The sequence below is a fragment of the Scardinius erythrophthalmus genome, assembly GCF_964197995.2.
Source record: "Scardinius erythrophthalmus genome assembly, chromosome: 11".
Lineage (NCBI taxonomy): Eukaryota > Metazoa > Chordata > Actinopteri > Cypriniformes > Leuciscidae > Scardinius > Scardinius erythrophthalmus.
Genome location: NC_138231.1, coordinates 12869830 through 12890085, shown reverse-complemented (window position 1 = coordinate 12890085; position 20256 = coordinate 12869830). Strand labels below are relative to the sequence as shown.

The 20256-nt window shown below is 37.6% G+C and overlaps 2 protein-coding genes across 8 annotated transcripts; both read right to left on the bottom strand.

The window, feature by feature from the left end:
- Positions 1 to 678: 678 nt before the first annotated feature.
- znf395b (zinc finger protein 395b) lies at positions 679 to 8041 on the bottom strand. Of its 7 annotated transcripts, none has more exons than XM_081377893.1 (10): positions 7872 to 8008; positions 6457 to 6567; positions 6211 to 6356; positions 5927 to 6033; positions 5434 to 5633; positions 5219 to 5319; positions 3797 to 4037; positions 3579 to 3668; positions 3365 to 3483; positions 679 to 2079 (listed from the first exon to the last, which is right to left on the bottom strand). In XM_081377893.1, exons 2-10 carry the CDS (start codon positions 6523 to 6525, stop codon positions 1968 to 1970), a joined length of 1185 nt encoding a protein of 394 aa, XP_081234019.1. In that variant the 5' UTR covers positions 6526 to 6567; positions 7872 to 8008; the 3' UTR covers positions 679 to 1967. The 7 variants fall into 7 exon arrangements, with proteins under 7 accessions (XP_081234019.1, XP_081234017.1, XP_081234021.1 ...); XM_081377891.1 differs by having other exon boundaries at positions 733 to 2079; positions 6211 to 6359; positions 7872 to 8041; XM_081377895.1 differs by having other exon boundaries at positions 734 to 2079; positions 7837 to 7909.
- A 10424-nt stretch (positions 8042 to 18465) lies between these two features.
- On the bottom strand, positions 18466 to 19563 carry paqr8 (progestin and adipoQ receptor family member VIII; the record flags this gene model as incomplete). The annotated part of the gene is made up of 1 exon (XM_081378669.1): positions 18466 to 19563. One exon carries the CDS (start codon positions 19561 to 19563, stop codon positions 18493 to 18495), a length of 1071 nt encoding a protein of 356 aa, XP_081234795.1. The 3' UTR covers positions 18466 to 18492.
- Between the last annotated feature and the right edge of the window lie 693 nt (positions 19564 to 20256).

The following is a 20256-nucleotide window of genomic DNA, read 5'->3' as shown; positions in this document are numbered from 1 at the left end:
GAGGGATAGCTCTCAGATTTCATTAAAAAGATCATCATTTGTGTTCCGAAGATGAACAAAAGTCAGGTTTGGAACAACAGTGTTATAAATGTCAGAATTATTTTATTTTATTTTTTCTTCAGTTAACTAACGCTTTAAATCTGCAGTGGTCAGGCGGTACGTCGGCCATGTGGTACAAGTCGTAGCTCTCAAAAATGTATGAGTTTACATGACGCTTTTTGGTTACACCTTATTTTAAGGTGTCCTTATTGCAGTAATATTAATTTTAAGTAATATGAATTAACTACATGTACTTACTTTAGGGTTAGGATTAGGTTTGATTTTGGGTTAGTTGCAAGTAATTATGCATTACTATAGAAACTACCCAGGTAGCAAACAGACGTTGGCCCAACGTCTGTTTGCTACCTTGGGTACATGTAACGTGTGTAACAAGGACACTAAAATTAAGCGTTACCAGCTTTTTACAGTTCAGAATCGTTACGGTATTTACGACATGGCATGAACGCATCTAATGTGATAGATAGGCTCTGTAAACAAAGCAGAATCTGACCGTGGCCCATACATGTTAGCCTATCAGAAAATGTGGGGTAGCTCTCTGTCCTAACAATAGCAGGTGGGGAGTGTTCAGAAAACTTGTTTGAGAACAATTCATAGTCATTATTTGTGCAATTCGGTTTGGCTCCACAGAAATAGCACATTTAATTGTTTGCTTCCAACTGATGAGAATAAATGTAGCATGTGTTCCAGCTTTCTGCATTTATTTGTGCATGAACATATACAAATGAGATCATCTTAGTACTTGACAGATTCTCCCTCACATCAATACTCATCGGATGTCACGGAATAGGTTTTGAAAACCGACACCCCCGACATGTAAAAAAATAACTAGCAGGTAGTCTTTCAGCATACATTACAGTATTCTGCAAATAATTGTATGGTTTTGTCTGTGTAGACATTTTGGCTTTGTGAATAATTTGCGTTTCAAACACATTCTGCAAGCATTTATGGAAGTTTTTTCTTTTAATCCTTGCCACTTGTACATGAAATGCACACAAAAGGCCAATAAAATAATTTTACAATTGTTCTTGATATTTGTCATGCACAAATGACAAGCTTGTGACATTTGCATATTTTATCTTGTGTCTTCTTATACATAATATCGTTTTTCAATGTGATGTTATGCTTTCGAATCTTTTTAAATGTTTCCGAGGGGATGATCCGGCATTGTACAAGACCTTAACACTTTTTGGAAGGATGTCGAAAAACTTACAAAAGGAAACAAGCCCGATCTATTGTCCGGGCAGTATTCAGTCAAGCTCCCTTTAACTCTCTGCAATAGCACTTTGGTATTCAATCAAAAGATTATAGCTGCACTTTTATCTCCAGACAACATACTGTGACCACCATTGTGGCCAACATCATTCACTCAGCACCACTCTAGCTTTATATCTGGCAGTTTAGATTGATTAGGAAGAGCTGTGGCAAACGATAGTCAAACCTTGCGAAACTCAAAAGTTGTGACTTAATTCTGAGTAAATACATTGAAAAAAAAAAGACAATACATGACATTACACTGTTACACCTTTCAGGCTAACAAAACGGCAATAGAAAAAACATCATGACAATGCTGAGAGCAATACATTGTCCACCGTATACAAAAATCAACAATCACTTAAATATCTCAGGTATGGATGAAGTGCAGGACTGGGGTAGAAAAACACCTTGTTCAAATACAGGGTTACACCTTAGTCTAGTGAGAGGGAGAGCTTGGGATCCTACTACTCCACAATCTCGATAGCTAGTACCAGCGTTCACTTCTTGGGAAATCATAGCCAAAACACTTTTAACGCTAATAGGAAAACAAAAAAAGGTAGAAAAGTGAAAAGAGGGATCCTCTACAGTGCAGGAAATAGTTGGAGAAAAGAAAGAAAATGGAGATTCTTCCTTGTCTCCTAAAGTCTTTCAGTTTAGTCTGGGAACCGCTGACAGGCTTTCTTCCAGCGGCAGGCGGTGCACCATTGGTCCCTGCGCTCCACGCCGTACACTTTCCGGCACTTTTTGGCCTCACCGCGGCCCTTCCTAAGGAAAAGATATTATAAAAAAATTATAGTAAACACTTATTTCTACTTGATTTCAATTTTACATTTTAAAATGACTTTTTTTGTTGAGTAATGTTAAATTAAATTACATTTTTAAGTCATTAAACATTTTACAATGTATCTGAAAGGCTGCAAAGGCATATATTAATATATACAGTACTGGTCAAAATTTTGGAAACAAAACCAGTCAAAAATTTGGAAACATTGCTATTTTAATGTTTTTGAAAGAAGTCTCTTATGCTAATCATGCCTGCATTTATTGGAAATATAATTACAAGTAATGGTTATCTATTTTAATATACTTTAAAATATAATTTATTTCTGTGAAGCAAAGCTGAATTTTCAAACTTTTTTCAGGATTCACAAATAAAAAGTAATAAAAAACCCAACATTAATCCAAAATAGAAATCTTTTTCTAACAATACATCTTTACTATCACTTTTTATCAATTTAACACATCCTTGCTGAATAAAAGTATTAATTTCATTAAAAAAAAAGAAAGAAATTACTGGCCCCAAACCTTTGAATGGTAGTGTATATTGTTAAAAAAAAATATGTCTATTTTAAATAAAATGCTGTTCTTTTTTTCTTTTCTTTTTTTTTATTCATCAAAGAATCCTGAAAACTGTTTCCAACACTGATAAATAAGCATATTAGAATGATTTCTGAAGGATCATGTGACACCGAAGACTGGAGTAACGATGCTGAAAATTCAGCTTTGCATCACATAAATTATATTTTTAAAGTATATTAAAATAGAAAAACATTATTTTAAATTGTAATAATATTTCACAATATTACAGTTTTTCCTGTATTTTTGATCAATCTGTCTCTTATGCTCATGCAGGCTTGATGAGCATAAGAGACTTCTTTCAGAAACATTAAAAATAGTAATTTTTCCAATTTCCAACTTTTGATCGGTACAATATATATTTTTTGTTCATATATATATTTTAAATTGTAATAATATTTCACAATATTACAGTTTTTTCTGTATTTTTGATCAAATAAATGCAGGCTTGATGAGCATAAGAGACTTCTTTCAGAAACATTAAAAATAGTAATGTTTCCAATTTCCAACTTTTGATCGGTACAATATATATTTTTTGTTCATATATATATATATATATATATATATATATATATATATATATATATATATATATATATATATATATATGCACTATTTGTGCTACTAGAGTTTTAGTTTTGATTAGAGACCTTTTTCTTGACTACAGAGGGCAGCATTTAACTAAGCGGTTCACCTGAATGAACAGTGCCCTCTGGAAGGAGATGCACTCATGGTCTGTGATCTGGTGGGGGCGCTGTTCCGCTGTAGCCACTGCTCTCCAACACTCACTGACCGGCTGCGAGATGTTGGAATCTACAGAGCAACATAGTAATAAAAGACCAGATGGCATAAACTGTATTAAAATGCATCACTTATGATGTTAAGTGCTTTTGGAGAGGTAGACCAACCTGAGGCTTCTGCTGGACACCACCAGGCAGGCTCCAGGTACAAAAGGTGGGAGAGCCTGGAGAGACTGTCACCTGAATGGGCGCGCAGGCCTGCAGTAAAACAACAAGCGATGAAAAAAAATAAATCACATGCAACCAAACACACTAACATCACAAAGATTTTCTATACATCATTTCCAAACGGCATCAAACAATCAGTTTCAGCCAGTCATCTGTACCTGATAGAGATGTTCAGTGTGGATCTGCCACACGCTGCTTGGAGCTGATTGGCTGAGTGGGGTTGACTGGACTGAAGTATCTTGGTGTCCTGGGGTGGATTGGCTTTGAGTGGAGCTGCAGGACGTCCAGGCCCCGCTTGAGAAGGAAGGAGCAGGAGATGGAGGTGCAGTTTCCTCATCTTCAGAGGAGACCTCTGTGTAATAGAAGTCTTCCTCCCTATGCGACTGCTCTGAACCCCCACTGTTTGAGAGAAAAACATATAATGGGAAGAATAAGAAATCTTATTTGTTGCATATTTGCAGACCTAGTAAATAATGTAAACTTTCATAGTATACATGGATTTTCAAACCAATAAAACACATTGCTTAACATTATTAACCCTGACATATGAAATAATAGTCAGAAAAAACAGTCACACTTTAGATTAGGGTCTAATTCTCCCTATTAACTCTTTCCAAGTCAGCATTGGTGAAAAAAGTTGCCAGCCACTGCCATTTTTTAATCATTTTCACAAAAGTTTCATGGCCCCCAGAATATTTTGTTGTATGAATATCCGAACATGCAATTTACTCTGCTTTTAAACAACAACAAAACCACAACTTTTATCTAGCTTCATGCATTCCTTTTTAATCAACACTTGAATGAATATGGGTAAGTTTCATAAAAAAGCAAAATTTTGAGCAAAAAACAGAGAAAATCGCATTTTTTGTCAAAGACTACGATGGAGTAGATTGAGTCCATCAACACACCCAAAGCTTGCAAAGTCCTATAGCTCGGCGTGGGTCAACATTCCAATCAGTAACATTTTGATTTATATGCTGTTAAATATTGATGATCGCGTTATTTTACATGCTTACATATGATACAATTTGTGTCTGCTTCTTTTTTGCCTGTGTTTTGATCAGGAGATTCAGTCCTGTTTCAGAAGTTGCGTAATAACACCCCCTACTGTACAACAGTGAAAACACGGAAAGCCGGAAATTTCCGTCAATGGCGAGGAAAGAGTTAACTAACTATTAACTATGACTTTTGCCACAATAAACTCCTAATTGCTGCTTATTAATAGTTAGTAAAGTAGTTGTTAGGTTCAAGTAGTGGGCAGGATTAAGGGATGTAGAATATGGTCATGCAGAATAAGGCATTAATATGTGTTTTACAAGTACTAATAAACAGCCAGTAATATGCATTACCGAAAACCTTTTTTTTAATGTTATAGTTTATTGAACCTTTAAACAAAAAGTCTGTAAATATGTTTTATTTGTGGAGTACCATATTTGATACACCAGGCTTTCATGGCTCATTTTGAACGATAGTTGCATATAAGATATAATACAGAAGGCTTTTTAGGGTTAAAGATGCATCATAACGGTTCTATGCCATCTCAATTGTTCCAAGAGTTCGGTGTGCGCGGACATACTCACCCCAGGTGAAGAATGCGAATGTGCCGTTTCATTCCGACCCGTGATGTCAGCACTTTCCCGCAGCCAGGCCACAGACACCTGTATGCTCCCCTGCTCAAGCTCTGAGAGTGAGACAGAAAAACAAAGAGTGACTCACATGTATTTTTACAACATCAGCTTAAAACGCTGTCTATTCCCCCTCAGGTTCAGCAACCTGACAGTCTTCTCATTCTCACCTTGCACCTCCTGGCCTCCGGCTCCTCACATGCGGCTTGGTCCAGCTCCATGTGCAGCCCTTCGTCTGTCAGCTGGCCCGAGCTCCTGTCCATCTCAGTGACCGATGGAGAAGGGGCTGGGCTTACACTGCCATGGTCCCAGCTCCAGTAACCGCTGCTGCCGCTGTCAGACAGCTCACCTCCGCAACACTCCATGTCCCCTATGGTAAAAAGAGAGGAAACGTGTAAAAAAAACACAGGAATAACCATAGAATTGCTACATTCATTTTGGGGTTGTGTGTTATTGTGTACAATAAAAATACAATACAATAATTGTTCATTTTTATAAGCGTATATTAAAAAGGAGAAAACAATCAAACAAACATATTTCAGTTCAAGTCTACTAAATTCTACTGTTTCAAATAAACAGTCTGCGTTGGTTTGCCAAACAAGCATACACTGAAAAAGTGTTCCTTGTTTGGTAAGATATGGTTTCCAAAAGAAGCCAGATCACCTGGTAGGAGGTCCCTCTGCGGGGGGCTTTGGACCACTGGACTGCAGGACAGACTGGTGAGCACCATTGCAGCCATGATCTCGTCCATCTCCACCGACTCAGGACTTCTGATATGGCAGAGAGTAAGAAAACTGTTCACATTACATTACACTGCAATCTACGAAGAACATGATGCACACAATAACATTACACCTCACACATAGATAAAGTCTTCTCTAAGAGAGTTAGGATTAGAGTGATAAGATTTTGCGTGCAAGACAACAAACAAAGATCTGTAGGTTAACCTGTAAGGTAAGTCCACACCGGAAGAGTGTGAGAATGATAGGTTTGTTTGCTGCGCGCTGACATCAGCAGACCACTCGATCCCGGGTCCTGAATTCATCTTCTTCTGCAAGCTCACCCCTTCCTGCCCACAACACTGCATGTAGCTCTGCTGGATTGGAAACAATCAATTATATACAGAATGTCCACACTTTCCTCCTTCTATTTGTATGTTGCAGGGGCTATATATCAATTATTGTGATACACACCAATCCGTCCTGCCCTTCTGTGCCCATCGGTATTGTGTCCAGTCCTGCTCTGGATCTCACCGCTGCCATGCTCTCAGCTGAACAGTCGGCTTTGTCTCTCAGTAAAAAAATCTGGAAAGCAGGGAAAAGCATGTTATAACAACACCGTTCATTTAATAGTGCATGTTGTAATCTGAGGGCCAAGCTGGCTAATAATAACACCCATTCTCTGCGACAACGCCACGAGGCCATGAAAACGTGCAAAAATAATAAATAAATACATTTACAAATATCAATCTCTTAAAAAATGAAATAAAATAAAAAAACCTAATGCTCTCATACCCGAAATTCAAGGGAAACCTAAATAATCAGATATGGGATTTGCATAAAAATGCAACATTTTAATGTAAAAAATACAAAATACCTTTATCGAATACACGCGGTAGATTTCTGCATTTGGACAAGCAACGCAGTAGGATGTTGCTCGGTGCCTTTACTTTTTTTTAGGGCAACACACCCCCTCACTGTGAGCCTCTCAGATACTGTAACTCCGGATTTAGGGAGTGAAATCATGGAGAGATCCAAATCCCGCATCGGAGTTAGGATTCATCTCAGTGACTCGAATGTTTTGAATCCATTCACTCACAATATTCTTGCAGAGTTCCTTTCTGTAAGTTACATCAATATGTCAACTGAGTCAACTAAACTATCGTTTTTTAATCTATTTATTTGTCAGCTTTTCTTTCTTTCATCTTTTTGACTGTGGCTGTTGTTGTTTATTCCTTATCAGTTAATGTCCGATTTACACTCTTGTGTTGATTCTTGTCTCGATCGCAGATGACAGAAAATAAGATGCTTGCTGACACCGTTTCATTAGTAACGATATTCCTTTGCTGTCATTTCCTCCAGGAAATGCAGATTTAGTTTGAATATTTGGAACAGTTCAATTAAACCGCGCCATTTGCTTAATCCAGATCCATACTTTAGCTGGGACGCTCGTAATGGGCGTTTACGTCCAGCAAAAAACAACCTTCCCACTGGGGGCGGAAGCTGTGCTCTGATTGGCTGACTCGGTTCCCCGAAGGACACACCTTCGCCCAACAACGTGTGCGTACACGAGTTTCTGCTCAACCCCCGTTAATGTACACAATCTAATAGGCAAAACAACAGACAGTTGCAATACAATAAATCACATTTGTGCAAATTACTCTCGAAAATGCATATTTAAAATCTTTTAAAAGACATGCATTAGATAGCCACGCTAAAACAGCTCATTTTAAACACCGTACTCTCTCGAAACGTTGAAATCAGAACAGTTCACATAAACACTGGCTACATGATTGTAGTAGGACAAGTCTGTAAACATGCAGTAACAAAAAATAACCTGAGTATCTGCCATACCGTCAATGAATAACCAGCGTGTTTAATGATGTTACCTAGAATGTTTTCGCAGGGAGAGATGCCGTCGCTGCCTGCTGCTGACGTCACGCGCGCTCCTCTGCCTGGCCTGCCGTGAGTGAGTGAGTGAGTGAGTCAGTGAGAGAGGGAGGGTGGGCTGTACGCTGTACGACGCGCTTGCGTCGGTTTACGTGCCCTATTATTACTCAGCTATGAGTGCAACACATAGTTTATATAGCTTAACACGGTGCTACACAAATGTGTTATTCTGACAGTCACTATTCGTAGTATTATTACACGATTGTTAACTGTGCGGGGTTTATTTTTTAATAATATAGCCTAATAATAACCTATAATAAAGTGCTCCACACTTTTTTTAATTTCTTTATTTTATACATATATGTAGATTGTGTGTGTGTTCTTGTAAATATGATTTGATGACACAATAATGACGGGTATTACAAGGTAAACAGGGTTTACAAGGGCACTTCCTGTGTCCTCGTAAACAGAATGGCTTAAAATTTTACCAAACGGTGTTTAAAAAAAATGGCAAAAAGTTTTCTGTGATGGGTAGGATGAGGGTGGGTTTAGGGGGAAACAATATACAGTTTGTACAGTATAAAAACCATTACGCCTATGGAGAGTGTCGTAAACCACACAAACAAGTATGGTAAACCCTATGTAATAGGGACAAAATGTCCCCACAAGGAAGGCAATATCCGAAATCTTTGTCCGTGTGGGGACATTTTTTGGTCCCATGAGGAAAACGGCTTATAAATCATACGCGATGTTTTTTGTTTTCTGTGATGGGTAGGTTTATGTATGGGATAGAATACACAGTTTGTACAGCATAAAAATGATTATATATAAGGAATGTCCCCATAAAAGATGAAAACACAACGTGTGTGAGTCACAGTGTGAGAATAACAATTATTGTCTATTTTGACTAAAATAGTCTATTGGTCTGTTCCATCATGTGTTTCTTAAACAAGTAGGAACATAAAACATTGTGTTTTTCTACCACATTAAAATAATCACTATTTTGTTAAAATTAGACATCTTTTAATTTCAATATTAATGATATACATGATAAAAGTATTCCACACTATTATACACACACACACACACAGTCCCATGAAAACAACATGTAACAAATATCAACATTAATCTTATATATTTCCATAATAAAATAGATACAAATGTATCCCCAGGATAAGTCATTTTAAATTAAATGTACAGTTTAGACAGAAGATTCAAAAGCAATCCCTTGACATGTCAACTTTCACCTACATCCTTTGGTCTATTTCCTAAATATTCAGCATTGTGTATTTGCACAAGACATTTGGAAGAACACGTTCACCGTGTAAATGATGTCTGGGGATTATAAGCTTTCTTCTGTCTGCGGCCGTGGCCGACGGACTTCATCCTCCAAAGGGGATTTTAGGTCTGGACAGCACAAGCATGTTGGGTTTCAGTCTCTGAATCCAGTCTGGGTATTGGCTCGAGGCATTATATCATGTGACTCACGCTGACCTACAATAACCCAGACATGTTTGGCTTCCTTTAAACAGTTTTATGTGAAGTTGCAGTGATGCTAAAACAAATATACTATTTATTTATTAATCGAAATGGTTTTTTTTGTATGGTAAGTCTGTTTTTAAGACTTATAAATTATAAAGATATAAAGATGTGTAAAGAAGCATAAATATAAATGCTGCATTGTAAATGAAAATGTTGCCTATGTGTCATCATACTAAAAATGTTTCTCTGGAATGGGAGGGACAGCCTCCCTAGCAATATCACTCATATCAACCACAGTATCTGAATTAAACAGAGGTTTTGTGCTTTTGTTTTTCCAGTTCACTGCCGCATAAACAACTGAGCTGGTCAAATGTAGATCATGGGAGTGAGGTGAAGAGAGACGCTGCTCCACTGCCTGTTTGTTGAAGGCTGAAACAGAGTGATTATCATCAGGCTTTGTCATTGCTGTGGAAGGGCTCTCATTCTCCCCTTCAGCTTTGTCAGATGGAGGCTCTCTAATGCACTCGTAAGGATTTTCCTCATTCAGTTCAGCCTCCAGGAGCGAGTATATATGATCAGATAGATCCTTGGCAGCTGGCGTATATTCAGCGCCCTGGGACTCAGGTATAATCTGCAATGAGGACATAAATTTGTGAGAATAATTGTTTATTATTATTTACTTTTTTTTTTTTTTCCATTCCACGTCACATGCCAGTCCTTCATGATTAAAAAAGTCTTTTTTTTTTAAATCATTAGTAGCTTTCTCTATCTGCTCTCCATTACAGTGCCATTTCCCTTCCAAGATTAATCTAATAACTCTTTGGAAATTACTTAACCTCTCTTGCTGATTCGCTGCAATTTACCACTAAGTGATTTTAATTGACCGTAATAGGATGAATATGGTTCAACGGTCTATTGCAATTGGTCTCAAAGCAGGAAAACGTTTCTTCCTCCTAAAGCAAATTGTCAACAGTGGTCCGCACTACTCAACCAAAGCTTTGTTTATATACTGTATATGCTAACAGTCATATAGACTCACCTAAAGGATTATTAGGAACACCTGTTCAATTTCTAATTAATGCAATTATCTAATCAACCAATCACATGGCAGTTGCTTCAATGCATTTAGGGGTGTGGTCCTGGTCAAGACAATCTCCTGAACTCCAAACTGAATGTCAGAATGGGAAAGAAAGGTGATTTAAGCAATTTTGAGTGTGGCATGGTTGTTGGTGCCAGACGGGCCGGTCTGAGTATTTCACAATCTGCTCAGTTACTGGGATTTTCACGCACAGCCATTTCTAGGGTTTACAAAGAATGGTGTGAAAAGGGAAAAACATCCAGTATGCGGCAGTCCTGTGGGCGAAAATGCCTTGTTGATGCTAGAGGTCAGAGGAGAATGGGCCGACTGATTCAAGCTGATAGAAGAGCAACTTTGACTGAAATAACCACTCGTTACAACCGAGGTATGCAGCAAAGTATTTGTGAAGCCACAACACGCACAACCTTGAGGCGGATGGGCTACAACAGCAGAAGACCCCACCGGGTACCACTCATCTCCATTACAAATAGGAAAAAGAGGCTACAATTTGCACAAGCTCACAAAAATTGGACAGTTGAAGACTGGAAAAATGTTGCCTGGTCTGATGAGTCTCGATTTCTGTTGAGACATTCAGATGGTAGAGTCAGAATTTGGCATAACAGAATGAGAACATGGACCCATCATGCCTTGTTACCACTGTGCAGGCTGGTGGTGGTGGTGTAATGGTGTGGGGGATGTTTTCTTGGCACACTTTAGGCCCCTTAGTGCCAATTGGGCATCGTTTAAATGCCACGGCCTACCTGAGCATTGTTTCTGACCATGTCCATCCCTTTATGACCACCATGTACCCATCCTCTGATGGCTACTTCCAGCAGGATAATGCACCATGTCACAAAGCTCGAATCATTTCAAATTGGTTTCTTGAACATGACAATGAGTTCACTGTACTAAAATGGCCCCCACAGTCACCAGATCTCAACCCAATAGAGCATCTTTGGGATGTGGTGGAACGGGAGCTTCGTGCCTTGGATGTGCATCCCACAAATCTCCATCAACTGCAAGATGCTATCCTATCAATATGGGCCAACATTTCTAAAGAATGCTTTCAGCACCTTGTTGAATCAATGCCACGTAGAAGGCAGTTCTGAAGGCGAAAGGGGGTCAAACACAGTATTAGTATGGTGTTGCTAATAATCCTTTAGGTGAGTGTATAGTACTCTGGGAAAGTAGATATGTGCAGTTTTTTAGCGCAAGGAAAAGGAATCATTTCAGCATGATCTCTTACAATGATTTTTGTTGGTGTAATCTAATTAAGTCAGGTTGATTTGGTCATATTAAATAATATTTTGACTTGAATAAAACCAGGTAATTTCGATATTGTCAAGTGAAGCACATTTTTAATCAACCCTGGCAAATAATTTTTACAGGGAACTTCAGTTTTGAACAATATTCCATTGTAAACTCTAAAAAATGCTCTAAAAAACGGTTTGGGTCAAAAATGGACAAACCCAACCGTTGCTTTATATTTTTAGAATAAATTTTAAACCCAATGGTTTGTGTTTCCCTTACGAAAAAGAAGTTTATTCAAGTGTTCTATTAGTATACTTCTTTTAAACTAAAAATAAGAAAGTATACTTTCAGTCTACATTTTATATACTTCTCAGAAATATACTTAAAATTACACTTAAGTGTACTTGACTAATACTGAGAGAAAAGTCAAGAGTATTTTTGGCCTGTACTTGTATTCAATATTTTGATTGAGATATACTTAAAAGTATAATTAAGTATTCAAAGTATACTTGGCTTGTAGTTGCGTTAACTCTTTTGATCAAGTAGCCTATTAATAAATATACTTTCTTTAATAGTTTTTCATATACAGTCTTTTGAAACTTACATTGTTTGAAAATATTGATTAGAATATTAATATAAAACAGATATGTTTCTAATTCTGCGTACCTGAATTTTTGTGTAGGCTAGTCCACTGGTAGTGTATAGGAATTTACTCTAATTCTACTTTACTCCCCCTTTCCAGCTATCTGTGTTTTCACTGTTATACGGTAGGGGGCGCTATGACACAAAGATTGCCAGATTGCTCACGCAAATGTAAAATAACGTGATCCTCAAACAATAAACAGCATGTAAATCAAAACTGCTTAATGTTACCAAATGAAATGTAGAACCCATGAAGAGAAAACGACTGTGAAACTCTATCTACTCCATCTGTGTTTTGACCATCGTTCTGAATCTGATCAAGGCCTAGTCTTTGACAAAAATGTGATTTTCTCAACTTTTTTGTTTAACCCTCTGGGCTTCTTCATAATTGGGTCACACTTAGCTTCCTCCCGCCCGAAAACGGGCGAAGCCTTAAAATTGTACTTAACTTTGTCCTAGGATAACCAATCAAATATTGTTTTGTTCTATAATGTTTTCTGATTATTATATAGAATTTTTAGAATTTTTTATGATACTTTGCATTAATTATGTAATTTTTATGAGCTATTTTTTCCATTAGAATTAATATATATATTTTTATTTTTTTTATTTTATTTTATTTTTCAATAAATGCAACATTTCACATCAAAATAGAGTGCAGGCCTAAAAAAAAAAATATTTCAAGTGAGAAGAGCGCCACCTAGTGGCTTCAAAATTTATTAATTTGTGTCATGTCCTATAACCGCCCATAGGCGGCCTATAGCTTTTTTATTTATTTATTTGATTTATTCCCATTCGGAAAGAAAACAATTTATTACTAATCAACCACTGAATGGAACAACACACATTATATATCATTTTAAAGCTTAGAATCTCAGCTTTTTAATGCATCTAATTAAATGTATTAATTCCTAACGAGTGCTGAGTAATCCCTCTAAAACCAAGTGTACCGCCAGCAGGCGCCACCTAGCTGCGAAAATATTTATTACCATATTTTTCAAAAATCTTGCCTTGATAAACACAAAGTTGATGTCATTTGAAAGCTTAGAGTCTGAACTTTACAGTGGATGTATCCACTTTGAAAAACTCTTAAGTATTGCTGAGTTATTTGCTGATACATGGAATTTCTCTTTTTTTCATAATCTATAAAATAATGTACTGCAATGTGTCAAAAACATCATACAGCTCATGAAACATTCTCAGATAATTGAAAATGGCACTTCATTTTTTACAGCATATTATTACAATTAAAATGAGCCCAAAATTAACATAATCTATTGCTTTTATGACAAGATATTCTTCATGGAGAAAAAATTGCCCATGAGGGGGTGTGAAAGACTGTACAAAAAGGCTATCTCTTTTCAAAATGCTGTAATTTTTGATTCCTTTATCCAAAAATTATTATTTTTTTATCCAGATGCAGCTGACATGTAGGGGGACTTCACTAAAAAAGAATTTTCCTCCTACCTTATTTCCTTCCTGAGTTATTCCATGACAAATATGAAAGATATGCAAAATCATAATAAAAATTATATATATATATTGTCTTTTATCCACCGTTTCTTGGCGGGACAATGTCCAAATGTAATGTAATTTATATTTTCAAAAAATTTTAAAAGAGTTCTTTCAAACGATACCTACCTTTTGACTCTCCTTGCTATAGTTTTGGAGTTATTATGATTATATTATTTTTATATAGTTTGGGGCAAAATGTGCTGTTTCAGTCTTACCAGTTCATTTCTCTGTGTGTGTGTGTGTTTGTGTATGTGGGTGTGTGTGTGGGGGGGGGAGGGTGTCTTTTTTGCACTCTTGATGTTCTAGAGTGTCACCCCTTCATTGCTGTACACTTTTTTTCAGCACAGTGGCTGATCTGTAGCTTGTACCACCAAAAGTTTCTCTGAGTTTTCCTATTTTTTCGTATTTCCCATTCATTTCCTATGTCGCCCGTTTTCGGGCGGGAGGAAGCTAAGTGTGACTTTTTTTTTTACGACCCTTTAACATATCAGAATCATCTCCTTGATTTTTGTGTGTGTTCATATAGGTAATAAAAGAAAAGTCACCAAGTTTCACCCCCATCCGATGAAGCAAAAAAATTAAACAATTCGAAACGTTCAAGTTTTCGCCCGTTTTCGGGCGAAGAAGCCCAGAGGGTTAAAATGTTGCCTTTCTTTATGAAACTTACCGACATTCAATTGTTGACAAAAAAGGATGCATGAAGCTAATAAAATGTTTTTAAAATTAAAGTACAGTTAAAGGTATTTTTCTAGTATAAAAAATAATATCTACATTTGAACATAGTAGTATACTGCAAGTGCAAAAATAATATAGCAAACTATAAGTATAATGTTATGTTCACTTAAAGAAAGCTTACAAGTATACTTTCAGCAAACTACTAGTTTAGTAGTTTATACTGCGAGTACACTTCAGTGTGTACTTTCATAAACTAAAAAAAGTACTACTTGTATTAAAATAGTAAACTACTAGTTTACTTGTAGTATGCAATACAAATGAGAAACCTAGTTGTGTACTTAAAGTTTACTACTCTTACACTTATTGTTCACTTAAACGTATTCTTTTATGTACTAAAAGTGGGCCAATTTTGTCCCAAGCAGTATTGAAATAGTACACTTACAAGTTTACTACAAGTACACAGTATACTTGAAAATTACTTAAGTATACTTCATATAATGAACTTTTTCGTAAGGGTTGTCCATTTGACCTAAACATGAGTTGAAACAACCCAGCATTTTTTAGAGTGCTAGCAACAGCCAACAGTAAAACAAACTTATGTACTGTGTGTGGTGTCTTATGTCGGTCTCTTACATTTTGTGGAGATTCCAGTGGAATATTTCTTTTCTCTTGTCTGTGTAAATGGCTGGATGATGCACTGTCAGTGTCAAACATACTGGAGACATAAAAAGAAAAGTCACTATTTCAAATGTTACAGATATAGCATCCACAGTGCACGGTTTTTGCATGCAAACATGAAAGGCTATATCAGTACTCCATCTTCATGGTTTACATATGCGGTTGACAAACAGGTCCCTACTTTTATTATAATATCACAAACACAAACGATATTCATGCTGTGCATGTGAACTGGGCTCTTGGTGACTTGTGCGTCTGAACCTGTCATTGCACATTCCACTGAGATCACCCATTTACTCACAGCAATTCAGCTTCTGTTACAATCACTCCCTTCTCTTGGGTGTGTTATGAATCAGTGTGAAAATGAATAATAAATTCCTAAATATGCATTTAAACATACAGTGAAAGACAAAAAAGTAAGAGACTTACCTGAAACAGCTTGTACAAAGGCTGTAGAGTGTGACATAAATGATGATGAAGAAGACTGACACAATGCTAATCTGAAGAGATGAAGAACAACCTGATAACCAGGGAATCAGACCCTCCTCAACAGGAGCCATCACTCTTCATCCAGTTTCTGTAATGACTGAAAGGTATAGAAGGAAACTAACATCAATAATCTCAATCCAAACAAGCTATGAGATTGTTGATGGGCCAATGAGCAAAAGTAATGAAAGCGAATATAATGTAAGCTGTTATTGCTGTTCTCACAAATATGATTAGCTACTACACCTGTGAGTACATGTACAAGTCACGCCTCTCTTTCATGTTAACACGAACAGACTGCAATTGTTACGGCAATGTTTAGTGTATTACTGTTTTAAAAATGCATGAAAAGCAATACCAAAACAACTGTAAAAAGTGATACTAAGACAATTTAAAATGTACATTATATATAAATAATATAATATAAATGAAAATGATTTTATTGCTTGGATCTGTGAGAGATTTGTTTTTTGAAACTACTGTCTATTAGTCTGCCTAAAAGAATAAGAGAATCTCCCTTTACCTTTGACCTCAGTTACACGATCCTAGATCACCTGTCATCATCCTGTCTTTACTGGCAGCAACACACTGATCCAACAGGGATTTGACAGTCACACTTCCTCATTCTGGATTCCAGCAGCCACTCCAGTTCCTAATCCATATCTCCCCATATCCTGAAAGAATTCACTTCACTTGCATTTTACTTGTTCATGAAATTAGCTTTATAGTTGATTTATGTATAAAGCCATATCATTCTTTTTCAGATTTTTAAAGATATATGGTTAGTTCTGTTTTGAATTACATTCAAATAATTAAAACGTTAATTCAATGTTTTCCAGTTTTCAAATTGAACACTGCTGCCTCCCAATGGACAAAGGAGGTATCATAAACTGTATCTTAATGATGTGGCTGCTCTGAAACACTAAAAGAATTGCTAAATGAAATAGCATGGTAACGTTTTTAATTATAAATAAGATGTGTCATTCAACTTTGTTAACTAAAATCAAAACTCACCAAAGGTTTATTAGAATGCTTGGATTTTAATGCAAACATTTGTTAAAATACAAAGCACAATCAAAAGTACAAAGCAGTATCTAAGGCACCAGGGTTAAACTGAATTTCTGCCCCACTGAGGTAGAAATAATTTGCTATGCAAAATAAATACTATACATTATACATTAAGAGAGGAAGAAAGTACAGTAAATGCATTCAAAAACTTTATTTGTACAGCCCAAACAAAACTAATCATTAAACCATGATTTAGGCAGGACATTTTTGTTTTGGCCTGTGGATGTTCATAACATTTCAATTATATGACGAGAGAATGTATTTTCTGTATCAATGTTCCCGAGGAAACAAGAGTTGATCCATTCCTCCACCACAACACCGTCGCCTGACTATGCCGAGTGCAAAATAAAAGTAGCCTCTTTATTCTCCTTATCCTACACCCCTCCAACTCTCTGACACACACACACACACACACACACACACACACACACACACACACACACACACACACACACACTCACACACACTCTAATTTGGGCCAAGTCTAGCTTTACTCCTTAATTTGAATGTTTTTGCCTTCGAAAAACTACTGTCTCAGACTCCAAACAGTTTTCAAGTAAATAGGCCATACAGTACTGGATTTTAGAGGAATGTCGGCTAAGTGGTAGATTATCCTCAGTCAGCAGTGAATTCATTTGTGGGGAAATCCCCACTTAGTATTTATGTTTGATTTGATTTGTAAAAGTATTTGATAGTCACAAAAGTAAAATGCCTCCCTGAGGCTGATATCTGCCAGCTGTCACTGGGGTGCTACCCTTTAAAACGTTACACCTTTGTACTTTAAAGGACAAGTTCAGTATTTTACATTTAAAGCCCTGTTTACAGATCGTTTCTGATGAAATAGAACGGCTAAGATTAAAATTTGGACACATGCTGCTGTCCCGAGAATTTTAGGTTTATTTCGCTTTCCCCAAAACCTCTAGAATGGGTGTATAGGTGCACTGGAACAATCCTTCATAAAACGCATTAAACTTTTGTTTACAAAGACCTGAAACTCAGGAGTGGTCAGGGATGTTCACTGATATGCTCACACAAAAATCGCTGCAAAAGATGCTTTCCAACAGGTTTTATCGTAGTTTTTGTCCAACTCCATTGACTTGTATTGAATGTGCTGTGTGAGGTACGGTATTACTCCGCCGCTTCTTCTTCTGCTTCTTCTGTGTACTCAATGAAATGCCAGTGGTTTGCTTGCAATTGGCAAAGGTGCATTATCGCCACCAACTGGGCTGGAGTGTCTATTATTCAAGCTCTCAACGGAAGAATCTACGGGTGTGAGACGTTTGGAAAAATAGGTCCACAGTTTTACAACGAATGGTAAAACACCTGTTGGAGGAAAGCATCTTTTGCAGCGATTTTTGTGTGAGCATATCAGTGAACACCCCTAACCACTCGGTGAGTTTCACGTCTTTGTAAACGAAAGTTTAATGCGTTTTATGAAGTATTGTTCCAGTGCACCTATACACCCATTCTAGAGGTTTTGGGGAAAGCGAAAGAAACCTAAAATTCTCGGGACAGCAGCATGTGTCCAAATTTTAATCTTAACCGTTCTATTTCATCAGAAACGATCTGTAAACAGGGCTTTAAGTGTAAAATACCGAACTTACCCTTTAATTACCCCATAACGGGTGCATATGTACTTTAAAGGTACATATTCGTGTCTACGGCGTACATACTGCCCATGTGACAGCTTTTGTACCATTTCTTCTGAAAGTGTGGGATTTCAAAATTGGTTTTGTAAAATCTTCTCAAAATGTTTTGCAGTCTTTTTTCTTCAGCTGTCTTTGCACAGCTCCTCTCATTAGAACTGCAGTCAGGACACAGCACAGCACCAATAAGAAGAAGGATCCTCCAGCCAGTAAAATGAAGTGTTCTCCATGCACACCTACTCCAGACTGCTGATGCACCAGATAGTCTCTAAACATTGCTTCCAACTGGCACATAGTACACATGGCCAGGAAGATGTGGAAGATCTGATGTCCGTGGCCCACAATGTCACATCTCCCTGGAAAGAAGCGCTCGGGAACTGGGCAAGAGAAAAACAGAGCCGATAACACAAAAAACACCACTTGCAGGGCGTGAAACACCAACACTGGCTCGTCCCAAGATCTGGTGACCAGGCGGTGAGCTACAGGGCTTATGTCGAGCAAGTAAGCCAGGCTGGTGGGAATGATCTGGCAGATCTTCCGGTGGAGGGGGTACGGACGGCGGTAACGGAATTTGGCGTAGCAGCAACTGGCGCAGGACAACCAGGCCAGCACCGCGGCACCGGGTAGAAACACAGCTCCCACTAGGCTGTGTCTCCATTCTGGCTCAGAACAGTAAAAATAGTGGCCTAGTGCACAGCCATATTGGTAAACAGCTACGCCAACGTAGTCTACGAAGAAGAGGGAGTAATGGGCCAGCTCAGAGTGTGACTGAAGCAGGTGGGCGGCCACGCTGAAACTGAGGTAGGTAAGTGACGACAACACGTACAAAAACAGAGGCAAAGACGCCACATTGAGCGTTAGCCCCCATGCCCCTGCGAATAAAGAAAAGTGGAGTAGAAGCGCAGGGATCGCCAGCAGGTGTGTCCATACATTGAGCGACTCATTGTGACATTGAAAGAGGCTACAGAAGTAGCTCAGCCATTCCTGACGCACAGGACGATAGCCAGACAAGATGTAGGGCTCACGAAACAGGCTCGGCACATCAGAGGCGAGTACGGTGGCTTGAGGTAAAGGTAGACGGGGCAGCCAGTTCGACAAGTGTGGTAACTGACCCAGCTGCTGTACACTCAATGTCAGTGCACTAAGACGGCCCAAAACTCCACTTGGCATGGTGAAACTCTGGATCAATAACAAAAATGAGCTGCAACGAGAAGCAGAAAACAGCACGAGGATAAATTATACTGAGAAATCAGTATGCCATGATTCATACCTCTGCCAGACAAAGAGCCAGTTCTTGCTGAACTAAACCTCTTACACTTGATAAGTTAATATCTGGCCTGGTTGAATTGATCATTGTGTTTGCCAAGTACTCACATTGTGCCCTGCCGTATATTCCTCCAAACCGACGTTTCTCAATTTGAAAACATTAGCTGTGTCTTGAAACCTAGTATGTTGCCTACTAAAGCACTGTTGGGGGTTATAGATGGTTTCAGTAATGGTTGCATATGTATGATGCCTAAAAATGCTGTCTAGATAGGGAGTTTAGGTTATTAATTATATGTGCATTCTGTGATTAGTATTCTGTATTTAAAAAAACTCAATACTATCTAGACTACTGCTGCAACCACACCTTACAGCACATTTCAATGTAGGCAAGGCTTGAGAACAGTTTGCCAAAATTGGTATATTTAATTGTAAACTTGTAAATTATCATTATAAATAATGAAGAATAACAAAATAGGCTACTTTTAAATGTGCCTTATTAAGTAAAGAAAGAGCAATAATAGGCTATATGACATTTATACAACCTACAGCAAAAAAATAAAATTAAAATTTGCCGGAATTAAGCCGGAAACCTTCTGT

What these genes read in the sequence shown, in the direction of transcription:
- znf395b (XM_081377889.1), bottom strand. An exon ending in CGGAGGCCAGGAGGTGCAAG is followed by an intron (nt 5,320 to 5,433) that starts GTGAGAATGAGA and finishes TCTCACTCTCAG; the next exon opens with AGCTTGAGCAGGGGAGCATA. An exon ending in AGAGGGCACTGTTCATTCAG is followed by an intron (nt 2,080 to 3,364) that starts GTGAACCGCTTA and finishes TCTTTTCCTTAG; the next exon opens with GAAGGGCCGCGGTGAGGCCA.